Source organism: Nerophis lumbriciformis, linkage group LG07 (genome assembly GCF_033978685.3).
Source record: "Nerophis lumbriciformis linkage group LG07, RoL_Nlum_v2.1, whole genome shotgun sequence".
In the NCBI taxonomy this organism is placed as follows: Eukaryota; Metazoa; Chordata; class Actinopteri; order Syngnathiformes; family Syngnathidae; genus Nerophis; species Nerophis lumbriciformis.
The window spans coordinates 33,892,501-33,913,226 of NC_084554.2; the positions used below are offsets into that span (position 1 = coordinate 33,892,501).

The 20,726-nt window shown below is 38.0% G+C and overlaps 1 protein-coding gene across 4 annotated transcripts in view; it reads left to right on the top strand.

Moving 5' to 3' along the window:
* Positions 1–20,726, top strand: part of ncoa2 (nuclear receptor coactivator 2) — a 125,046-nt gene that overhangs the window by 76,049 nt on the left and 28,271 nt on the right. For all 4 annotated transcript variants that reach the window (XM_061965422.1, XM_061965421.2, XM_061965423.1 and 1 more), the window contains exons 5-7: positions 2,087–2,190; positions 9,364–9,541; positions 18,763–18,951. In XM_061965422.1, coding sequence (XP_061821406.1) covers positions 2,087–2,190; positions 9,364–9,541; positions 18,763–18,951 — 471 coding nt within the window. The remainder of the gene's footprint in view (positions 1–2,086; positions 2,191–9,363; positions 9,542–18,762; positions 18,952–20,726) is intronic.

Here is a 20,726-nt window from a genome sequence, read left to right on the forward strand (position 1 = left end):
CATATGAACCTCGAGGTACCAATTTCATATTTTTCGCTGACTATCAGTTTTGTAATAGGCCTTTAAAAACAGCAGAGAGCTCATGTTTTAAGGCCCAAACATACTCTGACAGAACATACACGGAACAGAGTCTGTATGTATTTTTCCACATCCACGCAGATCTGCATTTTGAAACCACTGCATATCATAAAGTCAAAATGAGGCCAATGTATTAAAGAAATGTTTTCCACGACTCACTTCTGAGACAATTTCAGACACAGTCGATAACTGGTTGCAACATTTTGCTCACAGCAGACGGTAGCGAATACTCAGAGCGACAGCCCTCCTCTGTGCATCTCTTGTGGCATTTAATTGCCATACATACCAACCTCCTTTTTATTTTAATGCTTTGCAAAGTCAGCAGGCCGAGCAGCTCCACTTTCTCGTCGTCAACATAGTGCGCCATGAGAGAAAAATTTAAATAACGCCCAAGGTTTGTGGGAAATTTAATGTTTTAACAATATTTTGCAGAAAACTACTGAAGCCTGGATTATGCTAATTTGTCAAGCCACCATCACACGTTACGCCTGCGTGATCATCCCCCTGAAAAAAATCCTCAAAAAATAATGTAGCACTGCACTGCACTCCTGATTTTGGATCAACATTTTCAATAAAAGTGACTGGTGTAACACATTCATCATGTTGAGACGGCGTGATCATCCCCCTGAAAAAAACCCTCTTGCGTAGAGTTGTGTGCACATTCATAAATAAGATAATCTCACGCTCCACCCCTGTGATTGCGGATCAACATGTATTGTAAAAGTCCACATTGAGCATGTCAAGGCGCCATCGTACGCAACGCCGACGTGATCATCCCCCCTGCATAAACTATCTTGTGCAGTGTGACGTGCACATTCATAAATAAGCGAACCCCACGCTACAATCCTCTGATTTCGGATCAACAATTGCTATAAAAGGGACAAGTGTAACGCATTGATCATGTCAAGGTGCCATTGTACGCTAAGCCAGCGTGCTCATCCCCCTGGAAAAATCCTGTTGCACAGCTTGACGTGCACATCCCATAAATAATCGAACCTACTGCTGCACTCCTCTGATTTCAGATCAACATTTGCTATAAAAGGGGCTAGTGAAACACATTGAACATGTCGAGGCGCCATTGTACGCTATGCCGGCATGATCATCCCTCTGGAAAAAAACTTTCTTGCGTAGTGTAACGTGCACATTCATAAATAATCCTACCTAACGCTACAATCCTCTGATTTCGGATCAACAATTGCTTAAAAAAAAAGGATAAGTGTAACACATTGATCATGTCAAGGTGCCATTGTACGCTATGGCAGCATGCTCATCCCCCTAGAAAAAGATCCTCTTGCACAGCGTGGCGTGCACATGCCATAAATAATCTAATGTTGCGCTTCACTTTTTTTTATATCGAATTATTTGCAATAAAAGGACACACTGATCATGTCAGGGCACCATTGAATGCTACACTGGCTTGATCATCCCCTGAAAAAAAACGTAGCGTGACATATACCTCCATAAATAATCTAACCTTGCTCTGCACTCCTCTGATTTTGGATAAACAATTTAAATGAAAGAAACACATTGATAAGTTCCAGCACCAATAAACACTGTCCCTGATTTTTTTTAACCATCATTGTTTATCAGCGACAAAGAAAGTTAACAAGCTCAGGTAGAGTGCTCCTGTCATGTACAGTAGAGGGTCTTTGACTAGCATTTTAGTCCTGTCCGGCATGTACTTCTGCGTCCACAACTATCTTGTTTGTTTGGAAAATGATCATGTATCATTACTTTTGATTATGTACTCCTGCAGGATGTCTATAATTGCACATGACAACATAATGCATTCAGTGCTCACTAATAACCTTTTTACTTCGCGGGCTTGGTTTTGAGCCACAGCAATGTAAGAAAAAAATGATAAAAATGGAAAAATACTGTATCTTGTCAACAAGTATTGTATGTAGGTCAGTTTCTGGTTTTCTCTTCTGCAGCCTGTAGTTTTGGATCAATGCATGTTCCCTTTTTTTTTTTTTTTTTTTTTTTACTTTCATGTGTCCGCCAACAGAGAAAGCGGCTGCAGCCAATGAGGAGGAGGTGCAGAAGGCCGATGTGTCATCGACGGGCCAGAGTGTGATTGACAAAGATGCCTTGGGACCAATGATGCTGGAGGTGGGTAGCGAGACTCATCTTGGGCGATAATGCCATGAGAATTTAATATCACACATTTTGAGCACATTTTGAACTCTCATTCCGGCACAGGCTCCATAATTTAATCAGCGGTGGAAATATATTTAAGAGCTGTCCGCGGAGACGATGGCAAATGGGCTAAAAGTGGCCGTGTGTGTATGTGGAGTTAAAGCTGCCAGCATCTTGTATCTGCCCCGGATTGGCTGTAAATCACAGAGCACAGCAATGGCCTCATTGTCCTGCGGAGGGCCACTGAAGTGCTTATGTATAATGGGAAAGAAAGCAAGAGCCTGATGAATGAATCACTCCATTGAGCCTGTCCTCACGCTCACATCCTCCCTCCCTTTCTCTCGCTTACTTGTTCAATTCACGTTTCCCTCTCTTCCTCTCTCACCCATATTCTCTTCATTCCCCTTTAGATCTGTCCTGTCATAGAATATTTATAGCGCTCCTGGTCCAGCGTCACCAAATCGACATACTGACTCTGAGCTAAATATAGCCGTGGTGCTGCCTGCATGCTTTTCCATCTGTCAGCCGGCCCTCCAACCAAAACAAAAAAACCTCAGCGATCGACCATTCGCACCCGCTCTGCTCCGGCCACATCCCAGTGTGGCAACCCATGCTCTATGGAGGATGTTTAAGAAGGAAGGCTGTAGGCGAGCAATACACCCATCTTCCCCGATATCATATAATTACAATAAAAAAGTTGGAATGTTATAAGGAAGAAGTCATAATATCACAACTTTAAAAAATTAATTTTTTAAGAAAAAAAGTCAATAAAACAAAGTTGTACAAATACGATAATTGCTTGGATTTTACGGACGTCACGTCCAGCTCACATGTCCCGCTCATTAAATTTCCGTGGTGGTCAAGCTAGATCTCAATCAGAAGCTAGATCTGTTGACAATGGGTCCCTGGCGCCATTTTGCCATTCTCGAAGAAAAAATGTCCTATGCTTGTAGTTTTTGGCTGTATGAATCGTTCAAATCACGAAAAGGATAAAAGTTTCTTTAGAGTTCCTTGAAAGGTAATCAAAAAGGGCGGAAGAGTGCAAGATTTTATGAAACGACGACGAAAAAAGCAGCTCACACTCCAATCCGAGGGAGCAGAGTTAAAGAATGCATGAGTTTGCAGTGATCCCATCGTTAAAGGTTTGTTTGATATACTTTGAACAACTATTATTTCCTATTTAAGTATTATTTTGATATTATTTGTATTTTTTCAAAAAGCACCAACTCGGCGAGTCTAAATAAACGAAAGTAAATGTGAGCAACACCTAAAAGAGTTAAGCTTTTACTAAAGGCAGCAATCATAAATGAAGCTTTCAGCACATACACAATGTTGACATCTATAGTTATATTTTGATGAAGACGGGGAAAAACACGCTGCTCATAAATGGCGCGTGAAACAGCAACAAACATGGCATCTTAGACGCGAAGTTAAATCATGAAATGCAACTTAACCCGAGAAAAAACGGTGCATACTTATCCGGGAGAGTCTTAATACCAATTTCCTTGACCCAGCCACACACACAGAAGTTGTAGACCTCCATGCTTTCCAAGTTTTCATCTGTTTTTGTCGTGTAGAATGATGTCTGGAGCACAATAGTTCGATATGTCTGGGAAGGCGACCGACGTATAATCCTTTATCACTCGACAAATCTTTTTTGATGAAGTATAGGGATCTACTCCATTGCATAGTTAGGAGTTTTTGCTTGTATCTGCTTTTTGTAGGAAGATTTAAGTCTCTTTTGTACTCCGATAGTTCGCACGATGCTTGCTTTACAACAGCTATCCTGGATTTGTTGACCACCACTGGTTTTCACTTCCGGGAAGAAGTCCTGTGACGGAATACAAGCAATAGTCATATATTTACAATAATTTAGTGGAAATATTATGTAGAAAAAGACATACTATTATGGATTTAGAGAATTTTTTTGCAAGAATAACAAGTACTTTGAAAATAAAAATTACAGTAATAATATGGAATTTTTTTTTTTTATTGCAGTTTCACTCAAAATTGTAAAAATAAATTTACAGTTGCAGTAATTAAGCTAAAATATTATGAAAAAAATCACAGCTTAAAATTAAAACTAACAAAGTTGTAATATTTCAATAATACAATTTAACCACTTGAAAAATTAAATTTTGCTCAAAACAAAGTACGCTAGTAAAATTGTGGAAACTAAGGTCATAGAGTTATGATATAGTTGAAATATAAAAGGCGTACTATCATGACTTTAGAGAAGTTATTTAGCTAAAATAAGGTTTTACAATGAAAACAAATTTTGGATATTCAATAATAACATTTAACAGTTATGATATTTAAAATATTATGAGGTAAAAAGTTAAATTATCACTACTTAAATTATTTTCAAAAAACGAAGTTGTAAAACTAACAAAATTGTAATATTACAAGAATAAAATCTAACTAATACAACTGTTTTTAATAAAAAAAAGTAAATATTCTATTTGATACAGGAAAATACTCCTAATATCAAGATTTGGTTTTTTGCTAGATTTAGGTTGTCCTATGAAAACTAAATTATTATTTGAAATTGAACTATTAAAAAAAGGTAGAATTTTAGGTTGAAATATGAAAATAGTCATATACTGCAGTTACCATTATGAAGTGGAAATATGAGGAAAAAGACGTACTATCACAACTTTATTTGGCAAGAATGAGGTTGTACTATGAAAACACCATTTTAGAGAAAAATATAAATAAATTAATGAAAACTATTTTTTTAAGTGGATTTTCATGCAACACAAAACTGTACAATTGTGAATATGAAGTAATGTTTCAGTAATAAAGTTGAAATAGTATAAGGAAAAAGTTATTATACTGTATCACAACTTTAAAATTATTTTTGAAAGAATAACTAACAAAATTGTAATACTACAAGATCAAAATTAAACTGTTTAAAAGGGTGGATTTTCACTGAAAACAAAGTTGAACAATTGTGGAAAAGGTCATTGTTACAGTAATAAAGTTAAAATAGTATAAGGAAAAGCTTGAATATCATAACCTAAAATGATTTTGAAAGAATAATGTTGTAAAACTAACATGTCAAATCAAATCAAATCAAACTTTATTTATATAGAACTTTTGATACGCAGGCAGGTGGCAAACACAAAGTGCTGTACAAAAAAAAAGGCAACACACACAGCATTATTGACAATAATAAAACAAAAAATGGAATTGTCAATCATAAAATCAAACATTGTTTTAACCAAAAACAAAATATTGCACTTATTATTATTATGAGATATTAGGGTTTAATATCAAAACGTAGTTATTTTGCAAGAGTAAGGTTGTACAATGAAAACAAAAATGAAATTGAAGTATTACACGAAAAAATTGTTTTATTTTTTTGAAGACCAAGGTTGTTCTGAGTATAAAGTAATCCACCTATTTCCTACCGCTTGTCCCTCTTGGGCTTGTGGGGGTGCTGGAGCCTATCCCAGCTACACTCGGGCGGAAGGCGGGGTACACCCTGGACAAGTCGCCACCTCATCGCGGGGCCAACACAGATAGACAGACAACATTCACACTCACATTCATACACTAGGGCCAATTTATGTAATTACTATAATATAATCGAAATGTGAAAGTTTTATTATTAACTTTTTTAAATCGTTGTTTATTTCGCGAGAATACATTTGTATTACAAAAACAAAGATGGAATATTAGTAGAATAGAATAATAATTAAAAAATTGAAAAATATTATATCATTCTTACAGTGTTCTGGCTTTTTCTTTTGGTTTTTATGTATTTATTCTTGTAACTTCACTCAGATTACTACTATTTCTTTCAGTCTGGTCCTCGTAGTCTTGTTATAAAGTTATATTTATATGTTATATAATTTCATATCAAAAGTTCCCCAGTAAGACATCATCTAAAGTGAATAGTCATAATAATCTCACAATGTTTGATGAATGCAACCTTAAAAATTGTGAGTTATGCGCATGCATAACTTTACAGTGCTGTGTATGTTGTAAAGAGCAGCTTTTCCCTATCATTCCTTTGATAACGTATGGCAACCTTTAACCGCTGTGTCAACTTATACACAACGTTTCAGGGCAAACATAAACATTACATTTCCATCCATCAAGACCAACAGGGAAAAAATACATCCAAAGTACATGAATGTGTGACAGCAGCTGTCGTCTGTGCAGTGTTTCTATAATCCAAGCGCTGTAAGTGACTGTATTGGCCAACGGCATTATGTAAGCGTGTCTGGAAGACGGCGAGAGTTTGGCAGCGGAGTTTGTGGGCTCTGTTCTCTCTTTGGCCTACTTGTCCGGTCCGTGGCCTTTCTTCACACAGAATGCACTTACACATCCGTAGTCCACGCTGGGGTGGCGGAGCTTCACAGTGTGATAGATGAGAGCGCCACCGGTCTATTTACAGCTCACATCAGCAAGGGGAAACACCAGCATGTATGGAATGGCGCCAGCCTGAAAAGATTGAAGTCTATACGTTTAGTCATAAATATGTACAGTATATACAATTAGTTGAATGATTATTCTGGGCACAGAGGTGAGATGGAAACACCTTGACTCTTGATGCCGGGTTTTACAGCTTAACAAGGACCAGTACTCCTCCTTTTTTCCCCCAAAGGCTGCGGGAGATTTGATGGCCTAATTGCCACCATCTTGTGTGTAATGGTTGACCTGGGGCCGTATTCTTTCAATTAAGTGTTCCTCCTCCCGCGCATCCTCTCTCTTTCCTGCAGGCGCATGCTTTTAGCCTGCTTTCCATCAGTTTGCAAGAATGATGGATGTACCCGGCACAAAGCGTATTATACCTGTTTTTAGACGCAACAGAGATCAACGCTGCTTATATTGCACATTATATATTATGATTACATCACATTATGAACACTGTATAGCTTTTAGCGATTATTTCTTCAGTTAAAGAGCATGGTATAGACAAAAGCTTTGAGCCAAATATTTTTTTAAGTAAATTACTGCATATTGTTTTAATTTGAGATAAGAATATGTTTATTAAAAGTAAGATGTCTTCCTTCATCCGAAATGTTCGCAGTTTTATCCATTTTTGGAAAATATGTGCAAAAATAATTTAATCTGTATTAGTAGTGCTGTCAAGCGTTTAAAAACAATAGGGGTAAATTGAATTATGATCTGTAATTCATTATTCTATTTTTTTGTTTAAATCTCACCAAAAATGCTGAGGAAAGCCCTCACCTTGAGATGTTTTCTGTTAAATTCAATACATTATTATTAAGAAAGGTATTTAAATAAATACTTATTCAATAGAGGTTTTTATTTATAAAAATAAAACATCAGGTCCATATATTGCTGAAATAATACATCAACAAACAATAAGAACAATTGTGTTAGCAATGAGTAATTCATGTCAAACGTGCTGCTTTTCCTCTGCTTCAAATATAAAATAAATCAATCATCAATCACAGAGTAGGAATTTTAATATAATCTACACATCATTGTACATGTAGTACTGTATATCACTATATTGATTTTAAATATAATGTACACATCATTGTATATGTAATATCACTATATTGATTTTAAATGTAATGTACACATCATTGTATATGTAAAATATCACTATCCATCCATCCATTTTCTACTGCTTATTCCCTTCGGGGTCGCGGGGGGCGCTGGAGCCTATCTCAGCTACAATCGGGCGGAAGGCGGGGTACACCCTGGACAAGTCGCCACCTCATTCCAGAAAATATCACTATATTGATTTTAAATATGATGTTCACATCGTTGTATATGTAATATCACTATATTGATTTTAAATGTAATTTACACATTATTGTACATGTAATATCACAATATTGATTTTATTTGATTGTACACATTATTCTACATGACTATACGACTGTTATCACTATATTGATTTTAAATATAATGTGCACATCATTGTGGAGATCACATCATGGAGGAGATCTTGCCCCAAGTGGAGGAGTTCAAGTACCTCGGAGTCTTGTTCACGAGTGAGGGAAGAGTGGATCGTGAGATCGACAGGCAGATCGGTGCGGCATCTTCAGTAATGCGGACGCTGTATCGATCCGTTGTGGTGAAGAAGGAGCTGAGCCGGAAGGCAAAGCTCTCGATTTACCGGTCGATCTACGTTCCCATCCTCACCTATGGTCATGAGCTTTGGGTCATGACTGAAAGGACAAGATCACGGGTACAAGCGGCCGAAATGAGTTTCCTCCGCCGGGTGGCGGGGCTCTCCCTTAGAGATAGGGTGAGAAGCTCTGTCATCCGGGGGTAGCTCAAAGTAAAGCCGCTGCTCCTCCACATCGAGAGGAGCCAGATGAGGTGGTTCGGGCATCTGGTCAGGATGCCACCCGAACGCCTCCCTAGGGAGGTGTTTCGGGCACGTCCGACCGGTAGGAGGCCACGGGGAAGACCCAGGACACGTTGGGAAGACTATCTCTCCTGGCTGGCCTGGGAACGCCTCGGGATCCCCCGGGAGGAGCTGGACGAAGTGGCTGGGGAGAGGGAAGTCTGGGCTTCCCTGCTTAGGCTGCTGCCCTCGCGACCCGACCTCGGATAAGCGGAAGTGGATGGATGGATGGATGGATGGATGGATGTGCACATCATTGTAGATGTAATATATCACTATGTTGATTTTAAATATAATTTACACATCATTGTACATGTATAACTGTATATTATCACAATATTAATTTTAAATATAATCTATACATAATTGTTGATGTCATATATCATTATGTTGATTTTAAATATAATGTGTGTATGTATGTATATATATATATATATATATATATATATAATATATATATATATTATTGTAGCTAAAATAGGCTCCAGCGACCCCGAAGGGAATATGCGGTAGAAAAAGGATGGATGGATGGATTGTACATGAAATATATCACTATATTGATGCACAGATGTGTTACAATAGTAGAAAGTCAGCTTAATGTGTCTCAAAAAAAAATAGCTGGAAGTTCTCCAATAGAACAATGCATGTTACTCTAAAAAATAAAAAATAAAAATCATACTGTCTGCTCCATTAGAGTGAGACCTCTTTTTCGCCATGGTTACATGCTATCTTTGTGTCGTAATTATCGTAATAATTTGACACCCCTAGTTTTTGTCATACATTTCTTGTCCTTTTCTTTCCTGCAGGCCCTGGATGGCTTCTTTTTTGTGGTGAATATGGAGGGCAACATCGTTTTTGTGTCTGAGAACGTGACCCAGTACCTGCACTACAACCAGGAGGAGCTGATGAACACCAGCGTCTACAGCGTGTTGCATGTGGGGGATCATGCCGAGTTCATCAAAAACCTGCTGCCCAAATCCCTCGGTGAGCCTCTCGTGGTGTCAATTCTCTAAGCGTGCATGTTCCATCTCTTCTTTCTGTCAAACATGTTGCGTCATGCCCACCTCGGCACGTAACTGAGGTATGCTTTTCACTTAAAAAAGTAAAAAGTAAAAAAAGCTGGTTTTGTGACGTAACTTAATTTCAATATATTTCTTAACAGTAAAGGGTGTCAAGTGAATTGATTGCTCAAACAATCAGGGTAAAAACCTGTGCAGGTGATTAGGGACGGGAATCGAAAACCGGTTCTTGCTGAACAGCAACCGTTTCCCAGTGTTTCGATTCGTAGAAATCATTTGCCAGTGTTATTAACACGTTTGATGACACCACACACGGCGCTGATCGTTTTCAAGGGGGTCCCTTGAAAACGAGATGTTGCATCTCAAGGAGCTATCCTAAATCAAATCAAATAAAAGTGAAATTAAATTGGAGAGTTAATTACGAAAAATAATAACAGGAGAACTTGCAATATTTGCAAAATTGATATTTCACTATCAAAAGTATTAGCACACACAGAATGCGATAACATTGAATGAATGACGCATTTTTGGTCCCTGCTGTATTACAGCTAACTAACTAACACTGCCTCATTGTAAAAGTTGCAGTTACTGTAAACATGAATCAATCAATCAATCAAAGTTTATTTATATAGCCCTAAATCACGAGTGTCTCAAAGGGCTGCACAAGCCACAACGACATCTTTGGCTCAGATCCCACATCAGGGCAAGAAAAAACTTGGAGGGGACCATAGGGGACCCCCCTGGGTGACCGGTGCAATGGACTTTGAGTGGATCTAGTTAATAGTGTGAGAGTCCAGGCCATAGTGGGGCCAGCAGGGGATCATCTTGAGTGGAGACAAGTCAGCAGCGCAGAGAGGTCAACAACTGATGCAAAGATGAGTGGTCCACCCTGGGTCCCGACTTTGAACAGCTAGCCCATCATCTGTAGTCACCTAATAACCTCTCCACGCAGGAGAGGGGGGCAGAGCAGAAAAGTATACCTGCACTTGTCACTTTCAAAAAACAAACACAATTATGGCTAGTTGAGCAACAATCATGTTCCCATGTTTAGTTTTTACTAATTTGTACTAATTGATTTTTATCTAGTATGCACTTTGTCTGTGTTATTATTATTATTGACTTTTATCCAGTTTGCACTTTGTCTGTATTATTACTATTATCATTATTATCGACTCATTCTATTTTTTATTTTCCTATTTTAATGATGTTGGATCTGTGTTGTTGTTGTTGTTGTTGTTGTTGGGGACAAGTGTTGTAAATTAGCTTTGGCTACAAACACTATGATGCATACATTGGATAACTGTTTCAGATGTCTATGTTTTTGTATCAGTCCCTATTTCAAATAAACTTATATAAAAATAAAAAAATTAAAAAAAGAGACGGCAGATCAACAGGTCTAAAAGGGGGATCTATTTAAAGGCTAGTGTATACAAATGAGTTTTAAAATGGGACTTAAATGCTTCGACTGAGGTAGCATCTCTAACTGTTACCAGGAGGGCATTCCAGAGTACTGGAGCCTGAATAGAAAACGCTGTATATATAGCCCGCAGACTTTTTTGAGGCTCTGGGAATCACTAATAAGCGGGAGTTCTTTGAACACAGATTTCTTGCCGGGACATATGGTACAATACAATCAGCAAGATAGAATGGAGCTAGACCGTGTAGTATTTTATACGTAAGTAGCAAAACCTTAAAGTCGCATCTTAAGTGCACAGGAAGCCAGTGCAGGTGAGCCAGTATAGGCGTAATATGATCAAATGTTCTTGTTCTTGTCAAAAGTCTAGCAGCCGAATTTTGTACCAACTGTAATCTTTTAATGCTAGACATATAGCAAAAATAATACGTTACAGTAATCGAGACGAGACGTAACGAACGCATGAATAATGATCTCAGCGTCGCTAGTGGACAAAATGGAATTAATTTTAGCGATTTTACGGAGATGAAAGAAGGCCGTTTTAGTAACACTCTTAATGTGTGACTCAAACGAGAGAGTTGGGTCGAAGATAATACCCAGATACTTTCCCGAGTCGCCTTGTGTAATTGAAATGATTGCTTCTCCTGCATTACATGACGAAACAGTGTTTGACTGGTTAAGAGGCTGCATGCCTCATCCCGGTCTAAGAAGTGTTCCCCACATACGGCGTAATTAGTTAGAAAGATTGCGTAGCCTTCCTGAAAATGCCCTTTTCTGCAAAAAATAAATAAATAATTTCATGATGGTTGCGAAATTTTACAATGCGCACTTCTATTGGACTTGACTTTCTTGGTAAATCGATTTCAATTTTTTTTTCCGAATTTCAAATTCGGAGAGTGGACAGTGTCAGTATGCGGTCACCGTAAAATTTACATAACTGGGTAAGACGCATGTATTTTTAAAATGACTAAAAAAATGGTTTACATATATTTAAAGACAAATACGAAGACAAATAAAACATTAGTATCAACGTATCGTTCTGCTGTATATTTCAATTTTTGCTGCTAGATTTATTACCACAATGTAACACCTCTGGTTTGTTTATTTATGTGTATTATTCTTCCCCCTCTGTTATTTTATTTGGTTTGGCAGAGGGGTAAACACTTATTTAAATTGGAAATGAAAAAACTTCCAACTTGAGGTTGTTTGATAATTTTGATAGTAAAACTAAGCACAAAAGGTTAGTACATTAATATATGAAATGCACGTTTAGAAATCATGTTAAATCAACAATAAAAATAAAAATGCAACCATATAGGATAAAGTTAGACTTTTATGCCGCTAGCTTAATGCGAGCACACAACAGACGAGCCTATTGACAGGCTAACACAAAATACGTAGCATTGCAAAAAAACGTTTAACGGAACAAAATTGATACATTTCTACTTACATAGTCATCAAACTCTGTGGAATAATTGACTGCTAACTTTGTCCTACGAGGCCAGTTTGCTGCTCTCTATGCTGCCAAGCTACGGAAACCTTTTGCTCAAATCTCAAACTCTTAACTTTAAAATACATAACGTAGACAATGTTTTGTGTGACGTGATTCGCATATAGCACCTGAAAGATGAAGCATTACCTTCCTGTATTGCAAAATATAAAAATAAAAAGTGTTGGTTTTTTTTTGTTTTGTTTAGTGTTTTCCCCAAAATCCTTACTTGTGGCGACACAAGTAAATTTAGGGCCAGAAATTTGGGGAGAAAATTAGACTAATAAAAACAACTTTTTATTAATGTACGGGAAACACCCATTTGATTGGTAGAACTAGTTTGTGGAGTCAGTTGATATTCAGTTTTGGTTGCTTATATTGTACTGGGCATATTTTTTTCAGTGTCAGTCACTTGTATTTCTGGTGCTATGGGCATCAACAGACTTTTCCTTCTTTGGCATCACATGTTGATGGAAGTCCAATTGTTTTCTGGTTCCTGGATGCTTCCCTCCCCTGTCAGCACCATCGTGGCTCCTTTCCTGTGTTCTCATCTGGTGCCGTCTTTTCATTCAGGGTGTCATGTTCTTGCTCGGTTACCATGTTCCTGTTTTGTAACTTTCCTCAGCAACAATTGACACCCTTTCTGCACCAACCGCTGGAGTTGGTTTTACAATCTATGTCATGAGATTTCCCTTCCCCCTTTTTTCTTCTCCTCTCTTCGCTCTCCCGGTGCTCAGGATTGAGGTCTGAGTGCCCAGCCATCTGGGCGGGAGAGCAGCGCACCCAGGAAACCATCAGTGGGGCTGTGTCCCAGATTCTGGGAGATTATCAATGCACCGAATGAGATCACTAACCAGATGGAGTGGGATGGGAGTTTGCTAGAGTGAAAGGAGTTGTGTGCGTCTTTCTTTTGTGTACGTGTATGTGTGTGCACACTTGATAATGTTTTGGGTTAGAGGAAGGAAGGTTGGCAATAATGTTTTCAGGGACAGTAACTGAGCGGCCAAATTCGACCCTATGATGACTTCTGACCACGGTATCAATTCAGAACTTTCAAGAGACAAACATTTTTGTAGCAAATTGCTAAAAACCGCAGGGCATTCCTTTTTATACAGAGAATCTTCGACCAGTGATTATGCTGTAAAGTGCTAAAAATAGCAAAGCGCTCCTATTATAAAGATCTTCTCAGGCTGGGCTATATGGCTGAAAACTGTATCACGATGTAATAAGTATTTCATATCGGTCGATATAGATAATTATTGATATTTTTTATGACCAATTGAAAATAAGGACCTAGAGAAAAATATATTCAATGTAAACATCTTTATTTAAAATGTAACCTTACTCTGATTATAATCCCCTATTTTCTTGTTTTATCGACTGTTTATTCGCTTTCTGCAGCACTCATTTTTTAGTTTCTCTTCTCACTCCATGCAAAGAATCAATCGCAAGACAACATGATGGCGCAACCAAAATTGATAGTTGATAATGTTACCTGATTGGCTGTTAGCGTGTCATTTCTCTTGGTCCGTGATCACTTCCTGCATTGCTTTGTTACCAGAGAGTGAGTTCCTTTGTTCAGGCAACCAACCTTGCTTTGCAACTTTCGGTTTCTTTTGACGTAGAAGCAAAAAAATTATCGAATGTTTTAGCTAACTCATATTTTATTTATATTCATTATGATTATCGCAATATATATTGATATTGTTTTATCGCCCAGCCCTTGGATCCTAAAGTAGGGTGGCATGGCTCAGATGGTAGAGCGGCCGACCAGAAACTTGAGGGTTCCTGGTTCGAATCCAGCTTCCGCCATCTTAGTAACTGCCGTTGTGTCCTTGAACAAGACACTTCACCCACCTTGCCCACAGTTCCACCCACACTGGTGTAAATGTACCTTAAATGTAGATTATGGGTTTCTTGATGTAAAGGGCTTTGAGTCACTGGAGAAAAACGCTATATAAATATAGTTAATATATAATAATCAATTAATATTTTTGCAGCAGATTCCAAAAAATAGCATATAGGATCTTTTAATAGCGTTTCTTGTGGTAGATTCCTAAGAACAGCAGGGTGCTCCAGTCACATAGGATCTTTGACTAGAATTGTATGCTGTGGTTCCCTTTAAAACAGTGGTTCTTAACCTGGGTTCGATCGAACCCTTGGGGTTCGGTGAGTCGGACTCAGGGGTTCGGTGGAGCCGCCGCTGCGGAGGTCAAGACACACCCAACTCATCGTGTAAATAAAAACTTCTCCCTATCGTCGTATTATGGATACGGCAACAGCAGAAGTCACACTGGTTTTCAGGTGTGTAATTTGTTGTGAGTTCATGCACTGTGTTGGTTTTGTTTTTTGAACAAGGTGATGTTCATGCATGGTTCATTTTGAGCACCAGTAAAAAAAACATTTGTCTTGAATTTGAAAAAAAAAAAAAAAATTATTTTTCACTAAAGAAAGGGTTCGGTGAATGCGCGTATGAAACCAGTGAGGTTCGGTACCTCCAACAAGGTTAAGAACCACTGCTCTAAAACAACAGAGCACCCTTTCTGTAGATGGTTGACTAGTGTATTTACAGTAGATTCCTAAAAACAGTAAAGTACTCTGGTCATGAAGAGGGTCTTCGATAAGCATTTTTGCAGGAAATTGACTGTAAAGAGGCAAGTCCAAGATCCAGCGCTATGCTGTTTCCAAATATCTATTGCAAAAATGGTAGTCCTTTATAAGATATCTAGATCTGACTCCAATTTTGCAATATATTCCTAAAAACTGCAGTGTTCTTCTCATAAAATATATTTGATTGTTGTGATTGCATCTTTGACTATATTTTTTGCAATACAAATGCAAAAAAACATCACAGTGCTCATGTCACGTTTTGGATTTTTGACCAGCATTATTACAATAGATTCTTAAAAACTGCAAAGTTCTCCAGTCATATAGGATCTATTTGCAGTAGATCCTTTAAAACAACAGAGTGTTCCTTTCATCTAAAGGATGGTTAGCTAGTGTATTCAAAAGTAGATAGACAGCGATTTTAAACTTGACAAACAAGTCAATGGCGTTTTAAAATCGTGTTTTTATCATCTTCGTCTTTTAGCAAAGGTAAAACCGTTTTTATCTTTTAACCTTTTTGAACAAGTCGTGCATGCTTTTATTTCAAGTCGCCTGGACTACTGCAATGCACTTTATGCTGGCATTAGCCAAAAAGCTCTCTCCCGGTTGCAGTTAGTCCAGAACGCGGCAGCACGACTTTTAACAGGGGCCAGGAGACGCCAGCATATAACCCCAATCCTTGAGAGTTTGCACTGGCTCCCTGTTCATTTTAGAATTGATTTTAAAACCTTGCTGTTTGTTTTTAAAGCTTTACATGGACTGGCACCTCATTATATCTCGGACCTCATCCAAACTTACAATCCTGCGCGCGCTCTGAGGTACGAGAGCCAGCTCCAGCTCGTGGTGTCCAAGACGAGACTTAAAACCAGGGGAGACAGGGCCTTCTCTGTGGTCGGCCCTAAGCTCTGGAACACTCTGCCCCTCCATATTCGAACTGCTCCCACAGTGGAGTGTTTTAAGTCTCGTCTTAAGACCCACTTTTATTCTCTGGCTTTTAACACTATGTGAGTTGTGTGGTCTTCTGTTGTCCTCTGTGTTTTTAAAATTTTGATTTCTATTTACTGTTTTAATTGGTTTTACCCTTTGAAATTGTTTTTAATCATATTTATTTTATATTGTTTTTAATTGTGTTTAATATTGTTGAAACATTTTGTTGTTTAAATGTGCTATATAAATAAAGTGGATTGGATTGGATTGAAAGTAGATTCTTAAAGACAGCAAAGAACTTCTGTCATAACAAGGGTCTTTGATGAGCATTTTTGCAGCGAATTCCCCCCCCAAAAAACAGCTCAGGGTTTCAGTCATATATCGGATATTAGCTATTTTTAAATATTTACTGTAAAAATAAATAATACATGTTAATCAAAAATCCACTATACAATATGAGGGGAGCAGCACTATTCTGTTTTCCAGGATTTATTGCAAAAATAGTAGTCAAAGATCATCTATATCATATGACAGGTATTTACTGCAAATACACTAGTCTGAGTGCTCCTGTCTTCGAGAAGATCTTTCACTCCCATTTTGCAATATATCCTTAAAAACAGCATTTTTTTTAAAATAGCAAAATAATAATTAAAAAAGTGCTAATAATAATAATAAATAATAAAACAGCCCAGCGCTAGTGTCAGGATTTGACTAGCAGTTTTGCGATAGATTGTTAAAAACAGCAGAGTTGTCTAGTCTTATTTAGGATCTTTGACTGACATTTGTATTTTACATCCTTTTAAACAAAGCACTCCTTTCATATAGAGGATGGTTGACTGGTTTATTTACAGATTCCTAAAAACAGCAAAGCACTCCTGTCATAAAGAGGGTCTTTGACCAGCATTTTTGCAGCAAATTCACCCCCCAAATATAGACGGTGTCAGTATTGCTATATATAGGATATTTGCTGTTTTTAAAGATTTACTGAAAAAAAAAGCCTTTCAATGACCACTACACAGTTGTCAAGGCTCTATTGCAAACATGGTTGTCAAGAGATCCTCTACATCAGTGTTTTTCAACCTTTTTTGAGCTAAGGCACATTTTTTGGAGTTGAAAAAATCCGGACGCACACCACCAGCAGAAATCATTAAAAAACAAAACTCAGTTGACAGTAAAAAGTCTTTGTCGCAATTGTTGGATATAACTTTAAACCATAAACAACCATGCATCGATATAGCTCTTGTCTCAAAGTACGTGTACTGTCACGACCTGTCACATCACGCCGTGATCTATTTTGAGTTTTCTTGTGTGTAGTGTTTTAGTTCTTGTCTTGCGCTCCTATTTTGGTGGTCTTTTCTCTTTTTTTCGTGTTTTCGTGTAGCAGTTTCATGTTTTCCTTTGAGCGATATTCCCCGCATCTACTTTGTTTTAGCAATCAAGAATATTTCAGTTGTTTTTATCCTTCTTTATCCGACATTGTTGATTGTCATGTCATGTTCGGATGTACATTGTGGACGTCGTCTTTGCTCCACAGTAAGTCTTTGCTGTCGTCCAGCATTTTGTTTTTGTTTACTTTGTAGCCGATTCAGTTTTAGTTTCATTCTGCATAGCCTTCCCTAAGCTTCAATGCCTTTTCTTAGGGGCAATCACCTTTTGTTTATTTTTGGTTTAAGCAATAGATACCTTTTTACCTGCACACTGACTTCCGCTGTTTCCGACATCTACAAAGCAATTAGCTACCGGCTGCCACCTGCTGATATGGAAGAGTATTACACGGTTACTCTGCCGAGGTCTAGACAGCACAGACACTCAACAACAGCACATAATTTGCAGACTATAATTACTGGTTTGCAAAAAAACATTTTTAACCCAAATAGGTGAAATTAGATAATCTCCCACGGCACACCAGACTGTATCTCACTAGTATGCCGCGGCACAGTGGTTGAAAAACACTGCTCCACAGCTCCCGCCATCAGTGTGTGAATGTGTGTGTGAATGGGTGAATGTGGAAATACTGTCAAAGCGCTTTGAGTACCTTGAAGGTAGAAAAGCGCTATACAAGTATAACCCAATTATCATTTAATTATCATTTATAAGAGCCTATGTCCCTTCTATGTGTGTCATGCAAATACGATCTTAAGAGTGTCCGCCCTGAGATCGGTAGGTTGTGATTTCAAACCCCGGCCGAGTCATACCAAAGACTATAAAAATGGGACCCATTACCTCCCTGCTTGGCACTCAGCATCAAGGGTTGGAATTGGGGGTTAAATCACCAAAAATGATTCCTGGGTGCAGCACCGCTGCTGCTCACCTCCCAGGGGGTCAACAAGGGGATGGGTCAAATGCAGAGGACAAATTTCACCACACCTAGTGTGTGTGTGACAATCATTGGTACTTTAACTTTAACTTAAAACCGCAGCGTTTCTGTCATATAGAGGATATTTTGACTGCCATCTATTTTAATAAATAAGATCAGAATCAGATCTTTTACAATTACTTTTTTAGAAGGTTACCAACAACAGCACAGTGCTCCTATCACATATAGAATTTTGCAAAATACCCAGTGTAGGAGGTCTTAAAAAATTGCCCTTGGATCAATTTGGTTCAATTGCCCAAGTGTTTTAACTCCTCCCTTTCTTCTATTTGCTCTTTTTAGTAAAGGGGTTAAAACAACGACAAATTAAGAACTACTTAGAGCAAAACATGTTGCATCATGGAACCTAAACATGTCCTTTTGCTTTCCCTATAGTGAACGGCGTCCCATGGTCCAGCGAGGGTCCGAGGAGGAATAGTCACACCTTCAACTGCCGCATGCTGGTGAACCCCCACAGCGAGAGCCAGGACGAGCAGCGCGAGCACGAGCAGCAGCAGCAGAAATACGAGACCATGCAGTGCTTTGCTGTTTCCGAGCCCAAGTCCATCAAGGAAGAAGGAGATGGTAAGACCTTGTTACTGGTGCTCAAAAAGGAACCTAGCAAAAACCAACTAAAAGTGGAGATCTAAAAATTGTTGCATGAATTATAAATGTATACTAGAGCTGTCAAGTTAACGCAATAACAACAAGTAGTGATATAACAATAAACAATATTAAAGATAACCGCGGTAAAACTCGTGATGGTTTGTATTACCGTTTTAAACTGTAATTATCTAAAAAACGGAATTGATAGCCGCACTTTGATATACTCACGGACGGACTGACGCTAGCTGAAATGCCAACATAAAAACGAGACATTAACGCCTTTTCCAACACTGCTATCGGTGAAGCATAAGAAACACAAAACATATAAAAACACTTGACTAAATAAAAAGCAAACAACATAATACAGATAAACCAATACACACAACAATACCACGATTAATTCTGCGCTCAATAACTGCGATCTAAAATGTTGATATAGTTAGATCCCAATAACCAGTTAAAGGCAGTATTTTTATTTTTATTTATTTATTTTTTTGTCCTGTCCAGCTTCTCAGGCAAATCATATAGTTGATGTAGATGCCCATATCGGCTGTTCAGATTTACTTTACAAAAGAGAAGTGTAGGATACTTCTCTTGTTTCCTTATTTGTATTTGACTTTATTAAATGTATTTATATTATCATTTGGTGCAGCCGGGCCGGAACAGGAGGGGATAGAAAGAGAAAAAAAGAAGACAGAGGTGGAAATTGTGGGGACAAGAGGGGTATTAGACAGAGAGACAACAACAGCAAACACAACAACAACAATAGAGCAACATCAGCAAATATGACATGTACAAATATGATGGTAAAAGTGATAGCAAATAAGCAGTTAGCGTATTTGCTATCACTAGTATTTTTTTTATGAACGCAGGAGCAAGCGATAGATAATATTTAGTTGTTACTCAACATTTGCATAAAGCAAACAAATTGTCTAATCCCATGTCGATAGTATTAAAAACTAGGAAATTATCTGTTTAAAGTACACCTATTAAAGATTAAAACAATTTAATTGCGATTAATTAGGAGTTAACTACCGACAAAATGCATTTGCCAGCCCTAGTTTGTACAAATATAAAATCTATTGTAGCTTTGCGCTGAACTCGGGAGGAATCTGTGCCGTCGTCACTTTAAAGTGCAATGATGGACATGTGAACCGGCACAGCAAAGAAAAGAGGCGGGGCAGCCGCTACTCACATCTACCATGATCTACATTCTTAGATACGTGTTTGACACTGCATTACTAAACATGTTTTACAGCAACTCTTACTTCTAACTCACATGCTCAAACAGTACATGTCAAAAGCACTTGCTGCTTTATGGATTTTTACGGCTGTACACAACAACCTGAGATTCAACTTTTTTTTTCATTTTTTAGTACCGTATTTTCCGCACTATAAGGCGCACCGGATTATTAGCCGCACCTTCTATGAATTACATATTTCATAATTTTGTCCACCAATAAGCCGCCCCGGACTAAAAGCCGCGCCTACGCTGCGCTAAAGTGAATGTCAAAAAAACGCTGCGCTAAAGTGAATGTCAAAAAAACAGTCAGATAGTTCAGTCAAACTTTAATAATATATTGAAAACCAGCGTTCTAACAACTCTGTCCCAAAATGTACAAATGTGCAATCACAAACATAGTAAAATTCAAAATGGTGTAGAGCAATAGCAACATACCGGTAATGTTGCTCGAACGTTAATGTCACAACACACAAAATAAACATAGCGCTCACCTTCTGAAGTTATTCTTCAT